This window comes from Lipotes vexillifer, unplaced genomic scaffold (assembly GCF_000442215.2).
Source record: "Lipotes vexillifer unplaced genomic scaffold, Lipotes_vexillifer_v1.1 scaffold560, whole genome shotgun sequence".
NCBI lineage: Eukaryota > Metazoa > Chordata > Mammalia > Artiodactyla > Lipotidae > Lipotes > Lipotes vexillifer.
The window spans coordinates 1,025,162-1,047,100 of record NW_006792210.1 but is presented as its reverse complement, the minus strand read 5'-3'; the positions used below and the strand labels follow the sequence as shown (position 1 = coordinate 1,047,100).

General features: G+C 41.7%; 1 protein-coding gene across 1 annotated transcript in view; it reads left to right on the top strand.

Annotated features, from left to right (window-relative positions):
- DOCK11 (dedicator of cytokinesis 11) overlaps positions 1-21,939 on the top strand; it is a 199,299-nt gene that overhangs the window by 48,577 nt on the left and 128,783 nt on the right. Inside the window, exons 7-12 of the mRNA XM_007465458.1 lie at positions 8,716-8,850; positions 11,220-11,397; positions 11,820-11,899; positions 13,385-13,468; positions 18,082-18,222; positions 19,444-19,656. Coding sequence (XP_007465520.1) covers positions 8,716-8,850; positions 11,220-11,397; positions 11,820-11,899; positions 13,385-13,468; positions 18,082-18,222; positions 19,444-19,656 — 831 coding nt within the window. The remainder of the gene's footprint in view (positions 1-8,715; positions 8,851-11,219; positions 11,398-11,819; positions 11,900-13,384; positions 13,469-18,081; positions 18,223-19,443; positions 19,657-21,939) is intronic.

The window sequence follows — 21,939 nt, the reverse complement described above, 5'->3', positions numbered from 1 at the left end:
GGGGTGGGGGGGGGGGGGGGTGTCCGAGGCAACCTGGCGACCACGTGGCCCGGCTGAAGGGGACAGCTGCTGCTTGTTTCCAGCTAATTGTTGCTCTGCTGCTGCTGAGCCAGGCTCTTTGCTTTTCCTCTTTTTTATCCCCAGCTGTTCATATTTTGGCCGCTTCTTTCTTCTTCTTTTTTTTAAGTGACATGTAATTCACATAACATAAAGACACTTATTTCTTTTAAAACCTCTACCAAACAGTAGGCAGAGGAAGGAGGAGACGTGTAAGCCAATTTGGTCGTATGTGCTACACAGTTCTTTAAAAAAAAAATGTGTGAGGAATAATTTGAAATATAAAGGCCGTTAATGAGCTTTGGGAATTGTCTCTGGTTATGGATTTCATTTATCCCAGCTATTCTTTATTACGGATTGCGGCTCTCCATTTTGGATTTCTGGGAGCTGAAAATACACCCTGTGTTCTTCTGGTTTCACCTCCAGAAGGTCCAGCCAGATTCAGTTAAAGGCGTCAGGGATTTTGCCAAGATATTTTGTTGCCTATAAGAACTATGTTTTAACTCTTATTTAGTGTAGCATCGTTGAAATTCGCGGAAACTTGCAGTGTTTACTGTGCCCTCTCTCCCTATGTAAACAGAGGGCAGGGGGAGGATTGGGCATGGGTGGCAGTTTCGTAGTTGTCAGGCTGGAGGTTGGAGCGAGGGCCAAAGCAGAAATCCAGGCCCATGAACTGAGGTGCACTGGAGGCCTCAGGCTTGTATCCCTAGGTGCCCTGTACAGGATGGGGGATTGTACACATTCTTCCTGCTTCAGGCCTGGATTGGCTCAGGCATAGACAGAAGAACTGCAGTAAAGGGCTGCAAAGTTCAGGAGACATTCTGAAAGGAAAAATTCTGCGTATCTGTTTCTGCCATGTAAATCTTTGAAGTGAAGCGTATTAATGCCTCTCCTAAGCAAATGGGAAGATGATTCACGTATGCTGTTGGCTGAGTCACTTTCCTGATCGTGGTGGCAGTTTTACCTTCGGTGCATCCAGAGTCCCCTGCCTGCAAGGAACTCCAGCCCACACTGATGACAAGCTTTGCTGGCTTCAGCAATGAGCACCACAGGGCTAGAGCTCGCAGAGTTGAGAGCAAAGAACCGTTTCTATTAGGAAATTCAAGTGTTGACAGCCCCTGCAAATACACAGCAGACTAACCGGGAAGCTACAGCAGAAGGATCTGGGTATTAATCGTGACTCATTGGCAAGTAACAGCCTACGGGAGCCATGCGTCTTCCCTCCTATTTTATCTGCCCTTCTTGGTTGCGCTGTGGTTTGACACCGGCCTGCAGATCCTTCTGGGGATGACAGGATTAAAGCAGGGCAGCTTGGTGTCTTTTAGAGTGAGGTGTAAGTTTACAGATCTTCATTCACTTAAACATTTCTGGATTTTAAAAACTATGTCGAATCAGTCCTTTGGAAAGTTTGAAATCATGCATGACCACTTTACACTGTTTTTTTTTTTTTATCAACAAGTCCGAGTCCTTTTCCTGGCCCTTTTGACTCTCAGAAATAAGGCAATCTAATAGCCAGGAAGGAAGAGAGAGAATCATGAGAGGTTAGAAAGAAAAGAAATGGAGGAAAGAGGGTTAGAAAAGACTCCACAACGTCCAGTAGATAAAAGGAAATCAGAAGACTCCTACTTTATAAGTTCTTTTGAGAAACCAGCCACGTGACCTGTGATGCGATGGGAATGATGTAGCCAAAGTCATTTGTATATGGGCTGCTTTGGAAAGTTCAGCCTCCCTAACTTAGCTGCCAGACAGTTTTGCAAGAACATTCAAGTCGATGGTGACGGGCTCTAGGGAGAAGGGGCTGGTGAAGAAACTAAGCTGAGTTCTTCATATTGGAAGAATGGAAAACCCCGTATTTATGGAAGAAACCTTTGTATTTTCCCCAGTATACACCTTTCCACCAGCTAGGTCAGTGTAGATATAGTCTGCACCATCTTCTGCAGTTGTCATTATTTTCCCAGAAGTGCTTGCTGAGCTTCCCCATTATTGGCCGAGAACTAGCCGCGAGGAACGCAGGCTACAGGAGAGCTGCTAATGATGTGTGTCACTCTCCAAGTCACAGTTCTCAGTGCCCGAGCATGTCCTTTCACGGAGGCGGGCTGTTGGCCACACGCAGCTCTTGCAGAAGCTCTGTTGGTTGTCTGGGCACGGTGACCACCATACTCAGCTCATAATTGCTTTGTTCTCGGTGTTCATGTTAAAACAAGACAGGCCTTGTCACAGGTGATTAATTTCCCCAATTTGTACCTTCTAGATAATGAGAACACGCCCCACTGCCACTCTTGAGCTCCTGGGAAAGTTTTGGAGAGAAGTTTTAGATAGCCTAGAGAATAAGCGATCTCTCAGGCAGAGACTCCAGTCCTAAGAGTAACCTCCGTGCTCTCTTTCCCAAGTAGCCGCTAGAGACATCTGCTTTTCTCAGCTTCTCTCCATATCCGTGAAGGAATTTAGTGTGGACTAGATAGCTCTGATATTGGACATGACCTTCCCATGCATGGTATTTAGAACTGTTTTTCCTAAGGGGTGTAGTGATGTATGGAATAAAGAAGAATCTGATCTTGACGGTGGTTTTTCATTAAAAATAATCTGCTATAGATTCTTGGCCAACCCATTGGGACACCCACCTTTATGCATCTTCTTGGCTCAATTTGGTCACATTTCTCAAGCTCCCTCCTCCCCGTTCGTAGCAATTAAACATTGAAGTGTCTGGGTATGTTATCAGGGTTGCAGGTTCAACTGCTTGATGTATGACTCACTTCTGGTGCCCTCCTTCCCTCCCTCCCTCCCTCCCTCCACTTTCTATATTTTAGTGTATTGCTTTACTCCCTCCCTTCCTTCCTTCCTTCCTTCCTTCCCTCCTTCCCTTCCTTCCCTCCTTCCTTCCTTTCTTTCCTTCTTTCTTTCTCTTTCTTTCTTTTTTCTTCTTTGCACAAAACAGAGCCATTTGTTATGTATCCAGAGTCTAAAAGTTCTCACTTATCCTTTGACTGTTACGGGAGGGTTTTTGGCCTTCTGCGGTGGGAGAACAACAAATCAAACGAGGATTTTACCTAAGAAAACACAGATGATATTAAAATAGTTGCTGGGAGGCCAAGGTCACTGCGTTTACTGGAACAAAGAGAAGAGGAAATCTTTTATTTTTGATATATTAATACACTGTATGCTCAAGTCTGCCAGTCCGTCTCTCACAGCTAACAAACGGATTACACTCATTTTACCGGGTAAGGGGTTTCTCACTAATTTGGTTTTTTTCGGTTGTTTTTTTTTTGCGGTACTCGGGCCTCTCACTGTTGTGGCCTCTCCCGCTGCGGAGCACAGGCTCCGGACGCGCAGGCTCGGCAGCCATGGCTCAGGGGCCCAGCCGCTCCGCGGCATGTGGGATCTTCCCGGACTGGGGCACGAACCCGTGTGCCCTGCATCGGCGGGCGGTCTCTCAACCACTGCGCCACCAGGGAAGCCCTAATTTGTTTTTTTTTATGTTTACTTTTCCCTCATTCATTGGTGACTGTTTAAAACCATTTATTAGGGGCTTCTTATGTGCCAGACAATATTAGGAATCAGTGAGTTCATCATCACCAAGTATATCTTGAATACCTTATTAGTACAAGGTGTTGGCACTGTGGAGGGTAGAGAGAAAGAGAGGTGTAACACGTAGAGTTTAAACCTGTTTGGGGAGATGAGACACACAATAATAATGTATTGTTTCAAGGTGGTACGGAGACCCAGTGCTATATGAGTCCAGATCACTGTGATCTGGGGTCAGAGAAGGCTTCTTGAAGGAGGTGGGGCCTCCAAGGAAGGGAATCAGAAAGGAGGTGAGTATGGCAGGCAGTGTGTACAGGACAAGTGTGTTAGGTGAAGTTGGGTAGTCATGGGAGATGGAGTTGATTTGGTCCTTTGGTATTGCCCTGTGCCTCAGTTTCTCCTCTGTAACATGGAGATGATAACAGTAATTACCACACGAGGTCATTATGAGGGTTCACTGATTTAATATGAGAAAAGCACTTAGCCAGAAACGGTAATGTAGTAGGCACTCCACAGATGTCACAGATTGTTATTATTTTATATTATTAGTAGGATTGTGAGAGCACCTTGAATACCAGATCAGGCATGGGAGCCTTACCATGTGGGTAACTGAGGGTCATTGGAAATTTGAGCAGGACCATGACATGCTCTAAGAAAGATAAATTAATTTGTCTCTAATGAGAAGGGTGGATTGTAGACCCCTCCTTTTAGACGTTGCTTCAAACTAAATAGTTAAAACATCTCCAGTGCCTAGATATGATAGAATTATCAAAGAAAAGCTATTTGATTTTTAACCAGTCTCCCAGACAGTAGACCTATATAATATATTAAAACTTGGTAGGACTGTAATATGATACAGTGGAGAGTGATGAGTGATATATTAGGTTGCCAACCTACTGGTAGGGGTATTCGGCAGGATGACGTTCCTGACATTCTGGTATAATTAACTGCAGTTCAATTTTCTGATAAGTCGTGGGGTTTTCTTCCCCATTGTTCTTGCATCTTTGCTTCGAACAGCTCTGAGACCCAGTGTGTCTCCTGCTCTCCTGCTTTCTCCTTTTCCTCGCTGCCTCTTTCTTCCTGTTCTATCTGAGACATGAGTCAAGTAAGTTTCCCCCGCCCCATTTCTACATTGCTCCTGGCCCACCTACTTTGCCAACGCCTTCAGACCATCCTTTCTCAGGGCTCCTGGTTCATAGAATTTAGCAGTAAATAATTACCCTCTAGGGAACACACGTAGGTAAACACCTTTGAGATTTGTTATATAAAATGATAAAAGGCTGTCCTCATTTTGAGGATGCTAGGTGCTCAAACTTTCTGGCCTTCCATCTTTGATTCAACCGAGTGACAAAAGGCCTTTGTTCCTGCTCCAGAAAGGGTCATATGGTAAGTGTTCAAAAGGTTGTCATCCAGACAGCTCAGGGCCTTCAGGAGACTTGGCAGGACCTGTTCCCAGAGAATTATCTCCTTTGGCTAACTCGCTGTTTTATTCTTCTGGGTGGTCTGAGTGGGCCACTCATTAGGAACCATGCCTCTCACTGAGTACGGTGGGGAATTTTCAGCTGTGCTCACCATCTAGGAAAAGTAATAAAGGTGCGGAGGAGGAAAAAGAATATGGGTGTTACAGAGAAACACCCTTCTATTCGATGAAACCGCTGGAGAATCTGTACTGGAGAATGAATTATTCGTTCATTCCTCGTTCATTTGCAAAATTTTATTGCTTTCCAGGCACTGTTACAGGTACTGGGGCTACAGCAGTGGATGAGACTTGGACCTTAACGGTTTAAAAGAGGCAGACAGCAAATAAATAAATAGATAGACGAATAAGATATATTTGAATAGTGATCATTCTATGAAAAAGATAAAATAAGGTGCCGCCACGAGGGCGGGTAGTCATAGAAGGCCTCTCGGAGGAGGTAAAATTCAAGTGAAGACCTGAAAGAAGCTGTGGATGTGTGGGGGGCAAGAGGCTTCCAGGCCAAGGGGACATGAAGTGCAAAGGCCTGAAAAAGGTTTTTTGTTTGAGGAACAGCAGGTAAGCCAGTACAGCTGGAGCAGCATAATTAGAAATAAAATCCAAGAGATAATCCAAGGCCAGAGCCAGCACATCATCCCAGGCTATGGGGGAAGGATTTTGGGTCTTATTCTAACCTTGATGGGAAGCCATTGGAAGGTTTGGGCAAGATTCTCTTTGTCATTGTCCTATGATTCTGATTCCAGTTCCACCATCGACTTGTCTGTGTGAACTTGGGTGGGGTCTTGGTCTCTCAGTTTGCTGTTAGGTAAAATGTGGATAATAATGCTTATCGTCAGGTGACATTAAAAGAATTAGCTCTTGGTTACAAAGGACTTGAGGCCTTCAGATGAAAGGCCTCAGACTGTTCTATATAGTCATTATTTTAACAGTTGTCTTCTTTTCGAAATGGAAAAAAACAACGTAGACCGGTACCCTAAATAGCAACATTAAAAAAAGTCCTGTTTCTGACTTCCCTCTTTGGTTCCATATGACATTTAGGATACCCCTTTCTTCTTTGAAAAGTACCTTAAAAGCTTCCCGGAAGTGGAAACCCAACATATATCATAGAATATTAGAATGAGAAGACGTATTCGAGATCTTACAGATCTGTCGTTGGGGCAGAGTCTGCTGTCTCTAGAAATGATTTTTAAAAAAATGTCCTTACTGTGCAAACTGAGTGCTTTAAGCCTGTAGGAAATCGCTTGGGGAGTGTGGCCCCCAGCTGGGAAGGCTGCTGTGTTATTTGTTCATTTTCAATAAAATTATTTGTAGATCATGAAAAAAAAGAGGATCTTACAGATCATTTGATCTGATCCCATCATTTTACAAGTGAGGAAAGAGAGAAGCCGAGTCTTGAGGACAGTTTCGCTGCTGGGGAGCAGGCATGCTGGGTGAGAATCAAGATCGTATGACTTTCAGGCATCTGCTCTCTCCCCAGATTCACGAGCTGCCTTACCTCAGTGTCACATTTAGACATAATTGCAGTGTTACAGGAAGTGATTTACTGTAATTTCAGACCCCTTTCCATCTCTATTGTGATGATCGTGCTTTGCTAATATTGGCAATGGCGGCTGCCACAAAACATCTTTGCTTGGTGAGGGAGCTGTACATAAAAAAATGTTGCAGGCTATAATTTGACTCTGTGCCACAGATGTTTTGCTCCGTGTTCTCCCTTCCTCTGTTGCTGGCTAAGGGCTCTGCCAGTGGAGTCTACAGACTGTACCACTGAATCTATGAACTTTGAGTTTTAGATTTGATCATGGTTCAGATTCTAATGCGGTTGTAATTTTTTTTTTATTTTAACTTTTGCCTGGAAAATGTATTTTAAGTTTTGTCATACATAAGTATTGTGATAACTTCTAAAAAGTGGTGTTTTGTTCATTTGAAATCAGCTCATTATGTCATTTTAGGTCTTCTGGTTCCATCAATTTAATAACAGATATGAACCACTGTCATGAAAATAAGCAAACAAAAATATATATATATACACACACATATATATGGTCACCATTATGATTAACATTTTCCTTATATATGAATCTAGATTTCTTCATTATAGTTGCAGTAAACTTAAATGTGGGTAAAGTGAGATCACACACACACACACACACTTTCTGTGCCTTTGTATACTGATGCAGTAATATTTACTTGATTGGCATTGAAAAACAAAGTGGTATTTTCTACTTGGACTTCTTTCTGTTGATACCATATATCCCACAGGGCCCCTCCCTGAAATAGAAGCAGTAAGCATTTACCAGTCTAACCTGTTAGGGTGTTCCTCACACTGGTATATTTTTGTCATTCATTCTAAGATCAGTGATATTTGAACAAGTCAAAAATAACTACAAGCGTATGATTTCTTTTTACTGGTTTTCCTTAAAAGAAATGCCCCTTAACCTATTTCTATATTTTGCTTACTCGCATGCCATGGAGAAATGAATTGTTGATATTTTAGATACTTTGCCAGGAGTTAAGTAGTTTTCAAGAATAATCTTGCCAAATAATACTCTTTCCATAATTAAAGTTCTTAAAATAGTCAGAGATCATACCGGATTATCAGATGGGTGATTGAAAATGACTAGCTTAGGTCTTAAAGCTGACTTCTGTGAGTAAGACAGGATGCATAGGAATGCATTTCTTCAATACGATCACCAAGAGGCTATTTCCTAGTCTGTCTTCCCATTCCTGCCCTGAAATGATTTTAGATCTCTTAGCCAGGGGAATTTTACTATAACAAATGCTGAACACAGCTTGCAGTCTGTGGCTTAACTGAAAGAAGCATAGATTCATCAGAGAGCTCTGAATCCTAACCGTAACCCTTTTTCCACTTCCTTCATCAGGTCCAGGGGTCTTTTAAGGGAGAGTAGAGGGGCAGAATAAATGAATCAGGCTGTCTTTTCCCCATTGCTGTGGGCTTCGCTGTGAGTTGTAGCAACAGGCTACTCCTTAACTGTTGTGAATCCCTAATTTCAAACGCGTGGCCCAATCACCTTGGGCCTTCTGACTCAAATCTCAGTATACAGGGCGCTGAACAGCAACTGGTGGCATCTCACTGCTCTCAGTATTTCCCTGTGAGTGTGTTATAAGCTGGGCTCTCGGCAGTGGGGACACTGGAGCAGCATAGGTGAGTGCAATAAGATGTGCAGGTGAGAAGTAACTATATGATAGAGGGTGTGTGTTTGTGCGTGTGCGTGTGTGTTTGTGTGCGCGCGTGTGTGCGTGTGCGTGCGTGTGTGTGTGTTTGTGTGCGTGTGCGTGTGTGTGTGTGTGTATACACCCTTAGATTTGTGGTGAGGTGAACGAAATTAGAAGAATCCAGTCATGGTTTGCAAGTAAACAGGAGAAGGATGCTGTAGCGAAATGGATAGTGATTCAGATACAAAAATGCTTTGTGAACTTTAAAGTGTTAAAACTTCTCCAGATATTTGACTGAGAGTAAACCACTTGACTTCAAGCTCTCCATCTTAAAACAAAATCAAGATAATGGTAATTCCCTAATGACTTCCCCAAGTTGTCTGAAGATCGTCCAGATGTAATGCGTGTGGCAAGCCCTTCAAGGTCTTTTGTTCGAATGCGACGTATACATAACAAATGTGTCACTGCTGGTGTTTCCCCCATAGGTGTTCAAGAGACGGTATTTTTACTTAACTCAGCTTCCTGATGGTTCGTATATTCTCAATTCCTATAAAGATGAGAAAAATTCAAAAGAATCTAAAGGTTGCATCTACTTGGACGCCTGCATTGATGTTGTTCAGGTAAGGTTATTGATCAACTTTTAAGAACCTCAGTATTTTTCTGCCTTGGTTAATGACATCTGCATCCACCAAAACATTCATACTAGCAATTCAGAATCCTCTTCAGAGTTCCCACTCTCCCTCTGTGCCACTATTCAAGTGTTTACCCAGTCCTTTGGAGTCTGCTCCAGGGTGCCTCTTGAATCTCTTGCCTTCTTTCCATTCTCACTGTCTTCCTCTGGTTCCCCCTTTTATCCTCTCTTGCCTAGAGTCTCGCCTTCCTGCCTTCTGATATGTCATCCGGCTTCCTAAGACGTAGATGGGGTCCTTCGCTGGGATAGGTAGGGTGGGTGCGAGGGAGACGCAAGAGGGAAGAGATATGGGAACATACGTATGTGTATAGCTGATTCACTTTGCTATGAAGCAGAAACTGACACACCATTGTAAAGCAATTATACTCCAATAAAGATGTTAAAAAAAGAAAACAAAAACCTTTTGGCTCTTGATTTATTGTCTTGCAGAGTGAGCTCGAAATCTCTTACCAGGGCGTTTGCAGGCCCGCAGTGATTTGACCTTACTAAACACCCCCCCCCCCCCCCCCCCGCCAGTGTGTTCTTCACACAATGGTTATAACCCTCTGGCACCTTCCCGCCCCGCATCCCCATACACATTCTGTGCTCTAGTCACACCAGGCTAAGCACTCCACTGAGTCTCACGCCTATGTGCCTTTCTTACATTTGCTTCTCTGCTTGGCATATACTTCCCCTTCTGTTCCTGTTTGAATCTTATCTTTTAAGACTTGGCTCAAATGGGACTTGCGGCGTGAAACATTTTGTGTGTTCTTAACCCTCATGGAATTAAGCTCCACCTCCCCTGTGCTACCACTGTACTTAGCTCTGCGCGTTCCTTTTTGGATTACAGGGACCATGTCATATTCATGTCTGGGTCCCTTATAGTGATTAGCAGCGTTGTACATACAGTAGGGGCTTAACAGGTGTTTGCTGATTTGAGTTACTGAGGAGGCAGGGACATTAGGGTTAGCGTGGATGGGGTGGGAAGCAGAGGGCAGAGAGATGATTGAATAGGAAGTTGATGATTGACTGTGTGATAGGAGCCCTTACTACAGAGCCAGGGTGGCCTGGTCGACAAGAAGGAGCACTGCATTGAGTGGAAGGCAGGAGATGTTGCTTCAACGCCCTCAGCCTACCTGAATCTTAGTTTTCAGAACTGTAAAGTGGGATTAATAATATCTACTCGCTTTATCAAATGACATATTGTCATGAGGAGCAAGTGAAGAAACACTTTAAAACATAAAATATAAAAGATCCAAAGATCTATGTGAATAGCAGTTGCCTTCTTTTATATATATATATATATATATATATATATATAAATGTGACAGCTTTCTTATCTACTGAAAGAAGGCCCATACAATTCCCAGATTTTCTCAATTAGCTCTAGTCCGGACTGACCTCCTTTTCTGGTGCTCCTCTATTTACGATTCCCTCCTCCCAAATATTTTCAAATATATAAATCTTTATGACTTGCTACAGCAGTTTCATTTCATTCTTTACTATGCTTTGAAGATGAGGAGGAACTTCCCTTGGTTCCTTCTTGAATGATGACCATGCACTGGAAAATTATTGATTCATGAGCCTTTCTTGAAATTAATGCTGAGGTATTTGGGAGTGGGGGAGAGTGTGTCATTTCTTTTGTCATGACAGAGAAGGTCGTAATATAAAAGAGGTGTCATCGTGTTTGAGGAAAGGAAGAGGCTTTTATTTTCCTTGTATGCTAGCATTCAGCCTGGGCCATTTCCATCATTTTTATGGAGAGCCACAATCTAATATGAACCAACTACAGTCGTCTTTTATGCTACTGTGATGCATTTCATATTCTGCATGGCAGAGCGAATCAGATAGTGATATTGCATTTTATGGTGTGATATAAAGCAAGTACCAGGTTTATTTCAGGTCACATTTAAGCTTGTTTTTAAGGGCTGATTTTGAAAATCTGAATATGCCAGGAAAACTTTAAGCAGGGTGGAAATAGTAAAACATTTGCTTATTTTTGTGGTGGTAGTTTGATTATCCAAATGTGGGGGATGTCAGAAGGCCTTAAATGATAATACTCACTCAACGTGTAGTATTTTATGCCAACTTTGTGCATATACTGCTGTGCTCAGTACTGAGGGGAATAAATAAGATGTTTGACATGGTCATTCGTCGTCTTGGAATTTCTATTCCTTGTTGAAAGAAGCAATTCTTTCATGAAAGTATTGACGTACATATGTGCTGAGCTGAGGTAAAAGTAAATAAACTAATGAAATCTAATATTAAAAGGGCAACTAAACTAACTGAACACGTCTTTTTTTTTTTCCCCCCCTCCAGTGCCCCAAAATGCGCCGTCATGCTTTCGAACTCAAGATGTTAGATAAGTATAGCCATTATCTGGCTGCTGAAACTGAGCAGGAAATGGAGGAATGGTTGATAACTTTGAAAAAGATTATTCAGATCAATACCGACAGTTTAGTGCAAGAGAAAAAGGAGACGGTAGAGACAGCACAAGGTCAGAATTTTTAAATGATTCATTATTGAGGTAAAGCCCTTGTCTTTAATCCATGGCAATGTCCTTTGTGTAGAGTGAATATAGAACTCTTAATCTTGAAGGTTGACCTACTTCTTCATTAAAAGTGACTATGGAGGGTGATAGGGTTTTCTTTTCTTTCTTTCTTTCTTTTTTTTTTTTTAAGAGTTGATGCTACATGGGCTCTGACATATGAAATATAACCAGACTGAAACAGATAGGGAATTCATGGCAGATTTTCAAAAGCCCATTAGAGTTTTCCCTGTGCTTTCATAATCAAAATTCTTTGCAATAAATCTAGTAGGAGAGGTGGGGGTGGGAGAGAGAGAGAGTTAGGATATTCCGCTTAGGTGATTAGTAATGGTCTGCATGGTTTAGAACATCTGCTTTTAATGAATTCGCAGATGATGAAACTAGCAGCCAAGGAAAAGCCGAGAACATCATGGCCAGTTTGGAACGGAGCATGCATCCGGAACTGATGAAGGTACATCTTTCTGATGGCAACTTGCCTTCAACTGAGACAATGCAGGATTAGCTATTAAAGTTTGAACGCTGGATTCCATGTGGCAGTGTCATTTTGAAGTTAAAAACCACAACAAATGAGTGAAACAGGTAGAGATGGTAAAAGAAAAGTTACACTCCTAAAGCTGGACCTGTAAGTGCCAACTAACAGTTTGGAAAATGTTGTTTGTTCTCCTAGATGCCAAGAAACTTTATTGATTTTATCTGCTGCTTCTTATTCAGTTCAGTTACTGTATGCCATTCGTACACTAGCTATGCTTCATTCAAGGGGCTCTTGATGAAGATTGAACATGGTATTCAATCTAATGATTTGTATACGTTAATTTTGTATGAAAATCATAGTCTTTCTATATGTGGCTGCCTATGTATATGTATATGAATAATTTCATCAGATAAAGATTTTGGTTAACAGACAGCGTTTGTGTTAGTTACTCTGCTCTTTGGTGTTTGAAGTGAGCCACTTTTGAAAGTGTAGACGTGATTATCATACCTATCTTAGTAGGTTACGTATATTACTCTGTGGACTCTCTACTATAATAGATTAGAAGGTTATGACCCATTTCTTCATTTAAATCCTTGCCAAACCTATTTATATTTTTACCTTATTCCTCTTCCTGAACTATTAAGTTACACAGGTTTAGATGTTACCTTTTTCTATTTGAAATTTACCGTTCTCTTAAGCTTCAAAGCTGTTTTCCAGAATTTAGGAACACACTCATGATCCCCTGTAGATTTTAATGTATCCCCTCTGAGTCTTTGTCATTCCAGACTGTAGAGCCCATTATGTTTTTCCTAAAGTGATGGAATCAGAATTGGGTATAATATTCCATGGCTAGCACCATGGATATATAAAAGATAGTGTTTTCTCTCGTTTATTCTCTTTTACATCCAAAGTCTCCTGTATTTCTTCTTTGTACTATGGGTTGAACAATATTCTTGGTATTATAAAAGGCATATAGAAAGTATAAGAAGCTGATCTATAGCTTATTTATGGGTCATGGTGACTGTGACTCTCTGCCCAGCAAGCATTCTTTATCCACCTTAAGTGCTTGGAAATGGAGAATAGTATATATATATATATATATATATATATATTTTTTTTTTTTTGTGGTACGCGGGCCTCTCACTGTTGTGGCCTCTCCCGTTGCGGATCACAGGCTCCGGACACGCAGGCTCAGCGGCCATGGCTTACGGGCCCAGCTGCTCCGCGGCATGTGGGATCTTCCCAGACCGGGGCACGAACCCGCGTCCCCTGCATCGGCAGGCGGACTCTCAACCACTGCGCCACCAGGGAAGCCCGAGAATAGTATATTTTTGAAGCTATGGCAGATTGCTAGTTTCACATAAACTAGATAATTAAATGGCATTTAATACTGTTTTGAAGGAAATGAAGTAATGTTTCGTGTTTGTGTGTGTGTGTGCATATATATGTTTGTTTTAATTTTAGTATGGAAGAGAAACTGAACAGCTGAACAAACTCAGTAGAGGAGATGGAAGACAGAACCTCTTTTCTTTTGACTCGGAAGTTCAGGTATTAATGATATATTTCTTTAAATAATCGTAGAATAGTTGCTTATTCAGATAAACAATGTCTGAAATGTTGAAATCACTGATTTTTGCACTACTGGGCATATCTATTGCTTTATACTTGTCTTGCTTACTTTGAACAAGTAGCTTAACAGCTAACTTCACTAAGAGGACTAGTGTATATACAAATAGTTTGGGACAACATATATATATTTTTTCTCTCAGTTCTTTATATTCTTTTCACTTCATCTCACTCTTCAAAATGGATAAATTAAAGAGTCCTTAACAATGGTTTCAGTGCTTTTAACCCATTAAATACAATTGTGATCCAGTAGCAGTGAATATCTACAGTATAAGGAACACCAAGTCGTATGAGACGTGTTTATTTTCCACTTTTGATGTAGGCCTGTAGAACTGGGATAATTTTCATGTATCTCACTTTAAATGGAAAGCGGTACAGGGAAGTGCAGGTTTATGTGCACATGTGTATTTTAATCTCTTTCATGAGAGTGAGGCACTTTTTGTACTAAGATATATAGGTAGTTAATTCCATGCTATTTTCTTTTTTTTACCTTAAAAATTTTTTTTAATTTTATATTGGCATATAAATGATTAATAATGTTGTGTTAGTGTCACGTGTATAGCACAGTGATTCAGTTATACATATACATGTATCTGTTCTTTTTCATATTCTTTTCCCATTTAGGTAATTCCATGAAATTTTCTAATTAAATTGCTGATTTTTTAAAATGGAAAAATTCTGCAGTGTATAAATATTACAAATATTTTTCCTAATGGAAACTATTTCACAAGAAAATGAAATTATTTGAGGGAAGATGAATATTTTGGTTTTCTTTTCAATTTTTCTACATGAGATTTCTAATTAAAATCTGTGGGATTTTTTTTAATAGAAAAATACACATTATATAAGCATTACAGTTTTTTCCTCAGTGAAAATATGTCAATACAATATAAAATAATTTGGGGAAGACTGATTTGGTTTTCATTTCTTTTTGCTTCATACAGTTTTCTTTCTTTCTTTCTTTTTTTAAAGGGGAGCCTCCTCTGATTTTTTAAAAATAAATTTATTTTATTTATTTATTTTTGGCTGCATTGGGTCTTCGTTGCTGCGCGAGGGCTTTCTCTGGTTGCAGCGAGCGGGGGCTACTCTTTGTTGTGGTGCACGGGCTTCTCATTGCGGTGGCTTCTCTTAGCGAGCGGGGGCTACTCTTCGTTGTGGTGCACGGCCTTCTCATCGCGGTGGCTTCTCTTGTTGCGGAGCACGGGCTCTAGGCGCGTGGGCTTCAGTAGTTGTGGCACGTGGTCTCAGTAGTCGTGGCTCGCGGGCTCTAGAGCGCAGGCTCGGTAGTTGTGTGCCACAGGCTTAGTTGCTCCGCGGCATGTGGGATCTTCCCGGACCAGGGCTCGAACCCATGCCCCCTGCACTGGCAGGCGGATTATTAACCACTCCGCCACCAGGGAAGCCCCCACTTCATACAGTTTTCTAACTGAAAGTTTTTAGTCTGAAATGGAAAAAGTATATAGTCTATAAATAATGCAAAAGTTTTTCCTTAATAAAATACCACATGAGAAAATAAAATTATCTGGGGAAAATTTGTTTTAAATGTTCTCTCCCTTTTTCTCCATAGCACTATTATATTATTTGTGTAAGTTGTATGAATTAAGAAAAAAAAGGGGTATAGCAGGCCTTGGGAATGTTAGTTCTAAGATACTCATTCAGAAATTTACTCATTCCAAGCATGTCTGAGCCTTTGATCCCACCCCTCACCATCATGATTGGGCCCTAATTGAACATGTCAGACTCTTTGATTGTATACAAAGAAGCCAATTGACTGTGGTTGAAACTCAATCTAGTGTCTTTAAAAAATCTGTGGTGTAGTGTTTTTGTGGTCATGGAACTGAACTGATTTTGTGTTTGACTTGTTTATCAGTGAGCTACAGTGAGAGAAAAAATTCACAGTTGCAATGAAAGTTTGACAGAAAATTGACTTCACTGTTGGTTATGGAAGGCAGTTTCACTACAGAGAAATCTAGTTTGTGTGTGTCGAGTACTTTTCTAGGTAGGCAGTGTCATCCTATAATATCGGCTGTCACTTTTGGCCAGAGTTCAGTGTTTAGAGACGTGTTTTCTTCCACTGACCGTAGAGAATAAAGGAACACTGGGGAATTCCCTGGCGGTCCAGTGGTTAAGACTCCGTGTTTCCAATGCAGGGCGCACGGGTTTGATCCCTCGTTGGGGAGCTAAGATCCCACATTCCAAGTGGCACGGCCAAAAAAATAAAAAATAAGCATCCCCCAAAGAAGAGGCAGACAAAAAATGTTAAAAAACACAAAAAACAAAAGAAAAGAAACACTGGCTGAAGGGGGTGGCTCCGACTTTGAACTACTGAGGATGGCCATATGTCCCAACATTTGCACTCTTAGGCCTCAGAAGGGAAAGGATTTGGGGGCTGGGGGCGTTTAGTCCAGCTTCTCTTCACATTCCACTGTCTGAGTAAGCTAGAAAGGAGAGCAGATAAATGGGCGGAAATTAGAATTGATCTCCATGGCAATGACTTGCCTCCGCTGGCTCCACAGATAGATAAGTGTTCAAGAGGGAGCTGTCTAGTCCCACACGTTTGAAGATAAATAGACTCTGGGGGGAAAATCGTGCTTTCAGGTGCGAATATTATATTTTAGGCCCTTTTAAGGAGAATTTTGTCAGTGATGTAGGCAAGGTCAGAACAGCTATAATTATCCAAGACTCTTCAGTCACAATACCTGTTTTGGCTTGAAATATACTCAGGCAATTGAGAAAAATTCTTATGTTTCTTGGCTTGCGTTTTCCATACTGGCAGTATATTCTGCTCGGATTCATCCAGTCATTTCCCATCTACCCTGTCTCTGGTCTTATCGAAAGTATAGTAAGTTGTCCCACCGTCTGTACTTTTCCTCCCATTTGTGCACAGAATGTGAGTCTGTTCAGACCATTGGAATGGACAGATGAACTCAGATCTCCTGAGCCGTGTGAGCTGAGGAGGAGGATTCTGTGAGAGGAATTCTTTGACTCCCAATATCTTTTTTTATTTATTTTTTAAAATTTTATTTATTTATTTTTTGCGGTACGCGGGCCTCTCACTGCTGCGGCCTCTCCCGTTGCGGAGCACAGGCTCCGGACGCGCAGGTTCAGCGGCCATGGCTCACGGGCCCAGCCGCTCCGCGGCACGTGGGATCTTCCCAGACCGGGGCACGAACCCGTGTCCCCTGCATCGGCAGGCGAACTCTCAACCACTGCGCCACCAGGGAAGCCCCCAGTATCTTTTTTTAAACTTTATTTTGAGATACCAGTAATTTTCAAAAATATATCTCTGTGGCAGCCAGGGTTCATCTCCCAGCTCTGTTAGAAGCTGAGCTCAGGGATTTTCAGTTTCCTAAGCACATGCCTTTCCCTCTGCTCATCATTTCAATGTAGGTGGTCCCCAGAGGTCCGGCCTTGTCCTCCTCACCCTGGTTACCACTGATTCCCAAATCCAGATCTCCAGCCCACACCTCTCCTATTTTTCCAACCACTTACTTGCATCACCTCAAACTCAACACATCCCAAGCTGAACTCATCACCTCTGTTCACCCTCCCCCTATACCTGCAATTCATTTTTATTTCCCATCTGAGTTTATAACATCACAGTCTACTGAATCTTCCAAGGCCATTGTGTTATTCTTGCCTTCCATATCCATTCATGTCAAATTTGTCTCCTGCACAGCTCATGAAAGAAACAAAATTCCTACCATCCTGGAACATAATATTTTGTGGGGAAGACAAACAATAAACAACCAAATAAATATTAAAAATAATGTTAGAAAACGAAATTAAAGAAAGGGAGTAGAGACTTTCAGAGAGTATATAGTTTTTGTTTTGTTTTGTTTTTTGTTTTTTTGCGGTACGTGGGCCTCTCACTGTTGTGGCCTCTCCCGTGGCGGAGCACAGGCTCCGGACGCCCAGGCTTAGCGGCCATGGCTCACGGGCCCAGCCGCTCCGCGGCATGTGGGATCTTCCCGGACCGGGGCACAAACCCGCGTCCCCTGCATTGGCAGGCGGACTCTCAACCACTGCGCCACCAGGGAAGCCCAGTATATAGTTTTATATAGGGAATTAAGGAAGGTCTTTCTGTGGAAATGCCAATTGACTGGACACTTGAATGAAATGAAGCCTCACCCTGGTGAGGCTCACCCTGGTAAATAAGCCTTGCATATATCTTGGGGGAAGAGGGTTCCTGACAGAACACCATGTGCAAAGGTCCTGAGGTGGGAGTGTACTTGGTGTGTTGGAGAAATGACCAAGGAGGCCAACGGGGCTGAACAGAGGTGGCGGGGGGGAGGATAGGAGATGAAATCAGAGGAGTGGGGTGGAGGGTGAGGTCGGGATTTCTCTCTAGCTGTGTTTGAACCTTACTATAAGAGCTCTACAAAGGCTTGTTGAATAAAAAAATAAGAGTTCAAATGAAGAATGGACAGATTGGATTTTGCAATTGGATTGGATTTTGCAATTTTTATGCATAGATCTATATTCATATAATATCTGTTTTGGGGGGGAAATGATTCATATTATGTATTTTGTAGAGGTTGGACTTTTCCGGAATTGAACCTGATATAAAGCCATTTGAGGAGAAGTGCAATAAACGCTTCCTGGTAAATTGCCATGATTTAACGTTCAATATCTTGGGTCAAGTTGGAGACAATGCAAAAGGACCACCCACAAACGTATGTATGAATTTTCCTTCTACCTCCACTAAACCAGTGCATTAAGGAAACTTCTTCCTTATTTTTTAAAGATTTTTAATTTTGTTCTGAGAACTAATTTACCATGTGCAAATTCCACTGCTACATGTTACGATAAATTTGACATGGAAGAATTCCATACATGTCTTTCTTTTGCCAGAATAGGAATGTGTTTTCATCTTGAGAGGATTCATGAAAGTCTTACCTATTCAAAATAGCAGGTAGAGTAGGTAGGCTCTTTACATTCAAGAGGGACATGTCTCCAGAACGTGGAAAGTCCTCAAATTTGTAAATTCTACTAGAGAATATGACTTCTGTGAAATTGACTCATAGCCATGAGTAAGGAACACCAAAGCCATGGAGGAACACAGATGCTCTGCAGTCAGCTCCGCCTCACTCACTGTTCTCATAGGGTAAATTCATTCTGTTCTTCACAGAAAATTCTAATTATTAGCTGTCACGCATCATTTGAGCTGCTTAGGAATACTTGAAACTATGAATGTAAAATCGCCAAAGAGACTGCGTTTTATGTTCATCTTTTTGGGGGTTCTACTTTGTCTTTGAAAAATATCCACAGTGATGATTTATTCTCTTACAAAGTAGCTGAGATGCACTAGCAGACTTTCGGTGTGTAAAGGGTTAATCTTTATGCCATCTGGCATGAAATTTCTCTTTGTGACCGGCTTTCACATGCCATCTGTGGAGAGGAATCATGTCTTCCAAAATTGCTGATGGGGCAAAGCTTTTGTCAAGTAATTTGATGTTCACTGATATTAGCTCTTATTAAATGTATAATCCAATAAGCTGTAACATAGCAAAAGGGAAGATTTATTTCTGCTCTGTAATACTGCCATTATTTTTGGGTAATTTCAGTAAGCCTATGGAGAATTAAAACTTATTCATAGAACAGTTGAAGTTCTTTAAATGTGGCTTCTGATTTCTATGCATCATTTAAAAAAATTTATAACTTGTGAAATTATACCTGACAGAAGTTAAAATTTGATAGTCTGTTATTTAGAATGCTCTTTCTTATATGCAAAGGAGCCACAATGCAATTTTAGCTAAATGTTGAACTCAGAAAGGAACTGTAATCACAGAAACTTGAGGAATTAAAAAAAAATTATTTTGTAATTTATGTCCCTCCCCCCCACCCCACCTCAAATAAAAGTCATAGTTTAAAAACGTAATGGTTTTCATTCCCAGGTTGAACCCTTTTTTATAAATCTTGCCTTATTTGATGTGAAGAACAATTGTAAGATTTCAGCTGACTTCCACGTAGACCTGAATCCCGCATCTGTCCGTGAAATGCTGTGGAGCCCTTCAACCCAACTGGCTAGTGATGGAAACCCAAGAGGCTCTTCACCGGAGTCTTTCATTCATGGAATTGCTGAATCTCAGTTATGCTACATAAGGCAGGTAAGGAATGATCTTTTAGCCTTGGTAGCGCATTCAGAATAAGAAACAGAAACACCCTTGGGTTCCTTCATAGTTTCAGGCCAGTGTTTTCATGGGCGTTCCATCTCTTGTAGGGTCTGTGTATAGATGTTTTTCTGGTGACTGAAGTTGGAGGGGAAAAAAAGGAAACCAGCAAATATGCTAATAATACACTGGTGAAGTGGGACCGTGATGTGAATCTCAAAGGAAGTATTTTGTGAGATGGAATGCAGATGGCACAGACACACCCCTGTACCCCTGCGCATACTTTTGAGCAAGGCAATAAGTACCTGTAAGACTCGTTTCTTTGAAGAAAAAGTTGACCCTACAATAACCTTCCCTTCCTAACTCCCATTCCCATACTGAGCAGGTAGTTTTTTGTTTTTTGTTTTTTTGCGGTACGCGGGCCTCTCACTGTTGTGGCCTCTCCCGTCGCGGAGCACAGGCTCCGGACGCGCAGGCTCAGCGGCCGTGGCTCACGGGCCCAGCTGCTCCGCGGCATGTGGGATCTTCCCGGACCGGGGCACGAAGCCGTGTCCCCTGCATCGGCAGGTGGACTCTCAACCACCGCGCCACCAAGGAAGCCCCTGAGTAGGGGCTTTATTCAAGGAGTTCTTGTGTCACAGCTGTAATGCTACGCTCCCCTATCCTATCTGAGGCAAAGAATGCCCTTTGGAAGGAGCCTAACAGTTCCCTGGCATTTTGGCCTCTGACCAGACTGGACGCCGTAAGAGGTTAGGCAGAGCAGAATTGATGGTCTGCCTTCTAGACTTTTGCAACTGAAAGGAAACTAGAGTGTGGCAGAGAATTAAAGTGGGAAGAAGCAGAACAAAGCAGCTCGCGTTGTAAGGAGATTTCTTTTACCCTAAATAAAAATATTGTTCCTTTTTCTTCTGATTGTAAAAATAAATACATTATCATGTAGAAAATTTGAACAATACAAAAAGTAATAAAGAAGAAAGTAAAAATCAGCACCCATAGACGGTAACTATTAACATTTTGGCAGACATCTTTCTAGATGTCTCTGTTGCGTATATATAAACACATACACATTATGTATACTCTTATACAGACTGTATCATAGTCATGCTGTTTTATACCTACAGCATCATGTTTATCACCCTGTATCACTATCTGGATCAGTCACATTCTTATTAAAGGCTAATCTGTTATTCCACTGATTTATTAGTTCATTAGGATATTTCTAACTTGGGGATATCATAAAGAACACTGCATTATTGCATCCTTGTGTTTACGTGTTCGCTCACTTGTTGAATTATCTCCTTAGAATAAATTTCAAGCATTGGGGTTTTCAGGGTCAAAGATTATGCTCATTGATACAGATTGCCCAATGGTACGGGACATGACATGTGCTGTCACTCCCCTCTGGGCTGTGGATCTGTGGTCGTTTTTCCCCATGTTGCTCCTCATTCCCTTACATCCTCTTAGTTTGTTACTCAGACTGTGGTTGTCGCATACTTGAACGTTCCACTGTGACGGCCTATGCTTCTAAAAGAGAGGTTGAGCAAGACAGTATTACAAGTATTTGAGAACCTGCTATTGAATTATATGTTTAAAATATTCCACACAATGTCAAATAAGTCCTTCTAAGCCAATGATGTATTTGCTGCATTAGTTCAATGTGCTCAGCTGTCTGTTCAATACAAGAAGTTTAAATTGTGGTTTCAGGGGTCATCCCACTTATAACCTAGGTCAGGAAGAAAATCAGCATTTTTTGCATATCTCTTGTGTGCCACAGTTTTCCATTGGTGTCTCATGTGAACACCATTGTCTTGTGAAGTAGGATAATTATTGCTGTTTTGCAGATGAGGAAACTGCTGATCAGGGAGGCTAAGTAAGCTGCCCATCATGACATGGCTGGTAGTGGTGAAGGTGGGATTTGAGCCTAGGTCTGTTTGAAAGACCTCAGTCAACAACATTAGGCAGTATGTAATTAAGTGCTGACGTGTATCACACAATGGGAGTGGAGGAGTTTGGAATGTGAGGAGGGGTCAAGGGTCAGGAGTTGCCTTAGAAGACTGCATAGAAGATGTGGGACGTGAGGGAGGCTTCAGAGGAATCGGCAGCGGCCTCAAATGGCTTTATCATTTTGCACCCTTGTTCCAATTCAACTAAAGATACCAGGAAGCGGTCATTTGCTCTAATATTTGGACATTTTCTTTTGAAGAAGGCTTTTTCTTCATCTTCCTCCCGTTTAGGACTAGGATGCAGTACCGTGTAGGGCGAGACTGGATGTTTACAGAA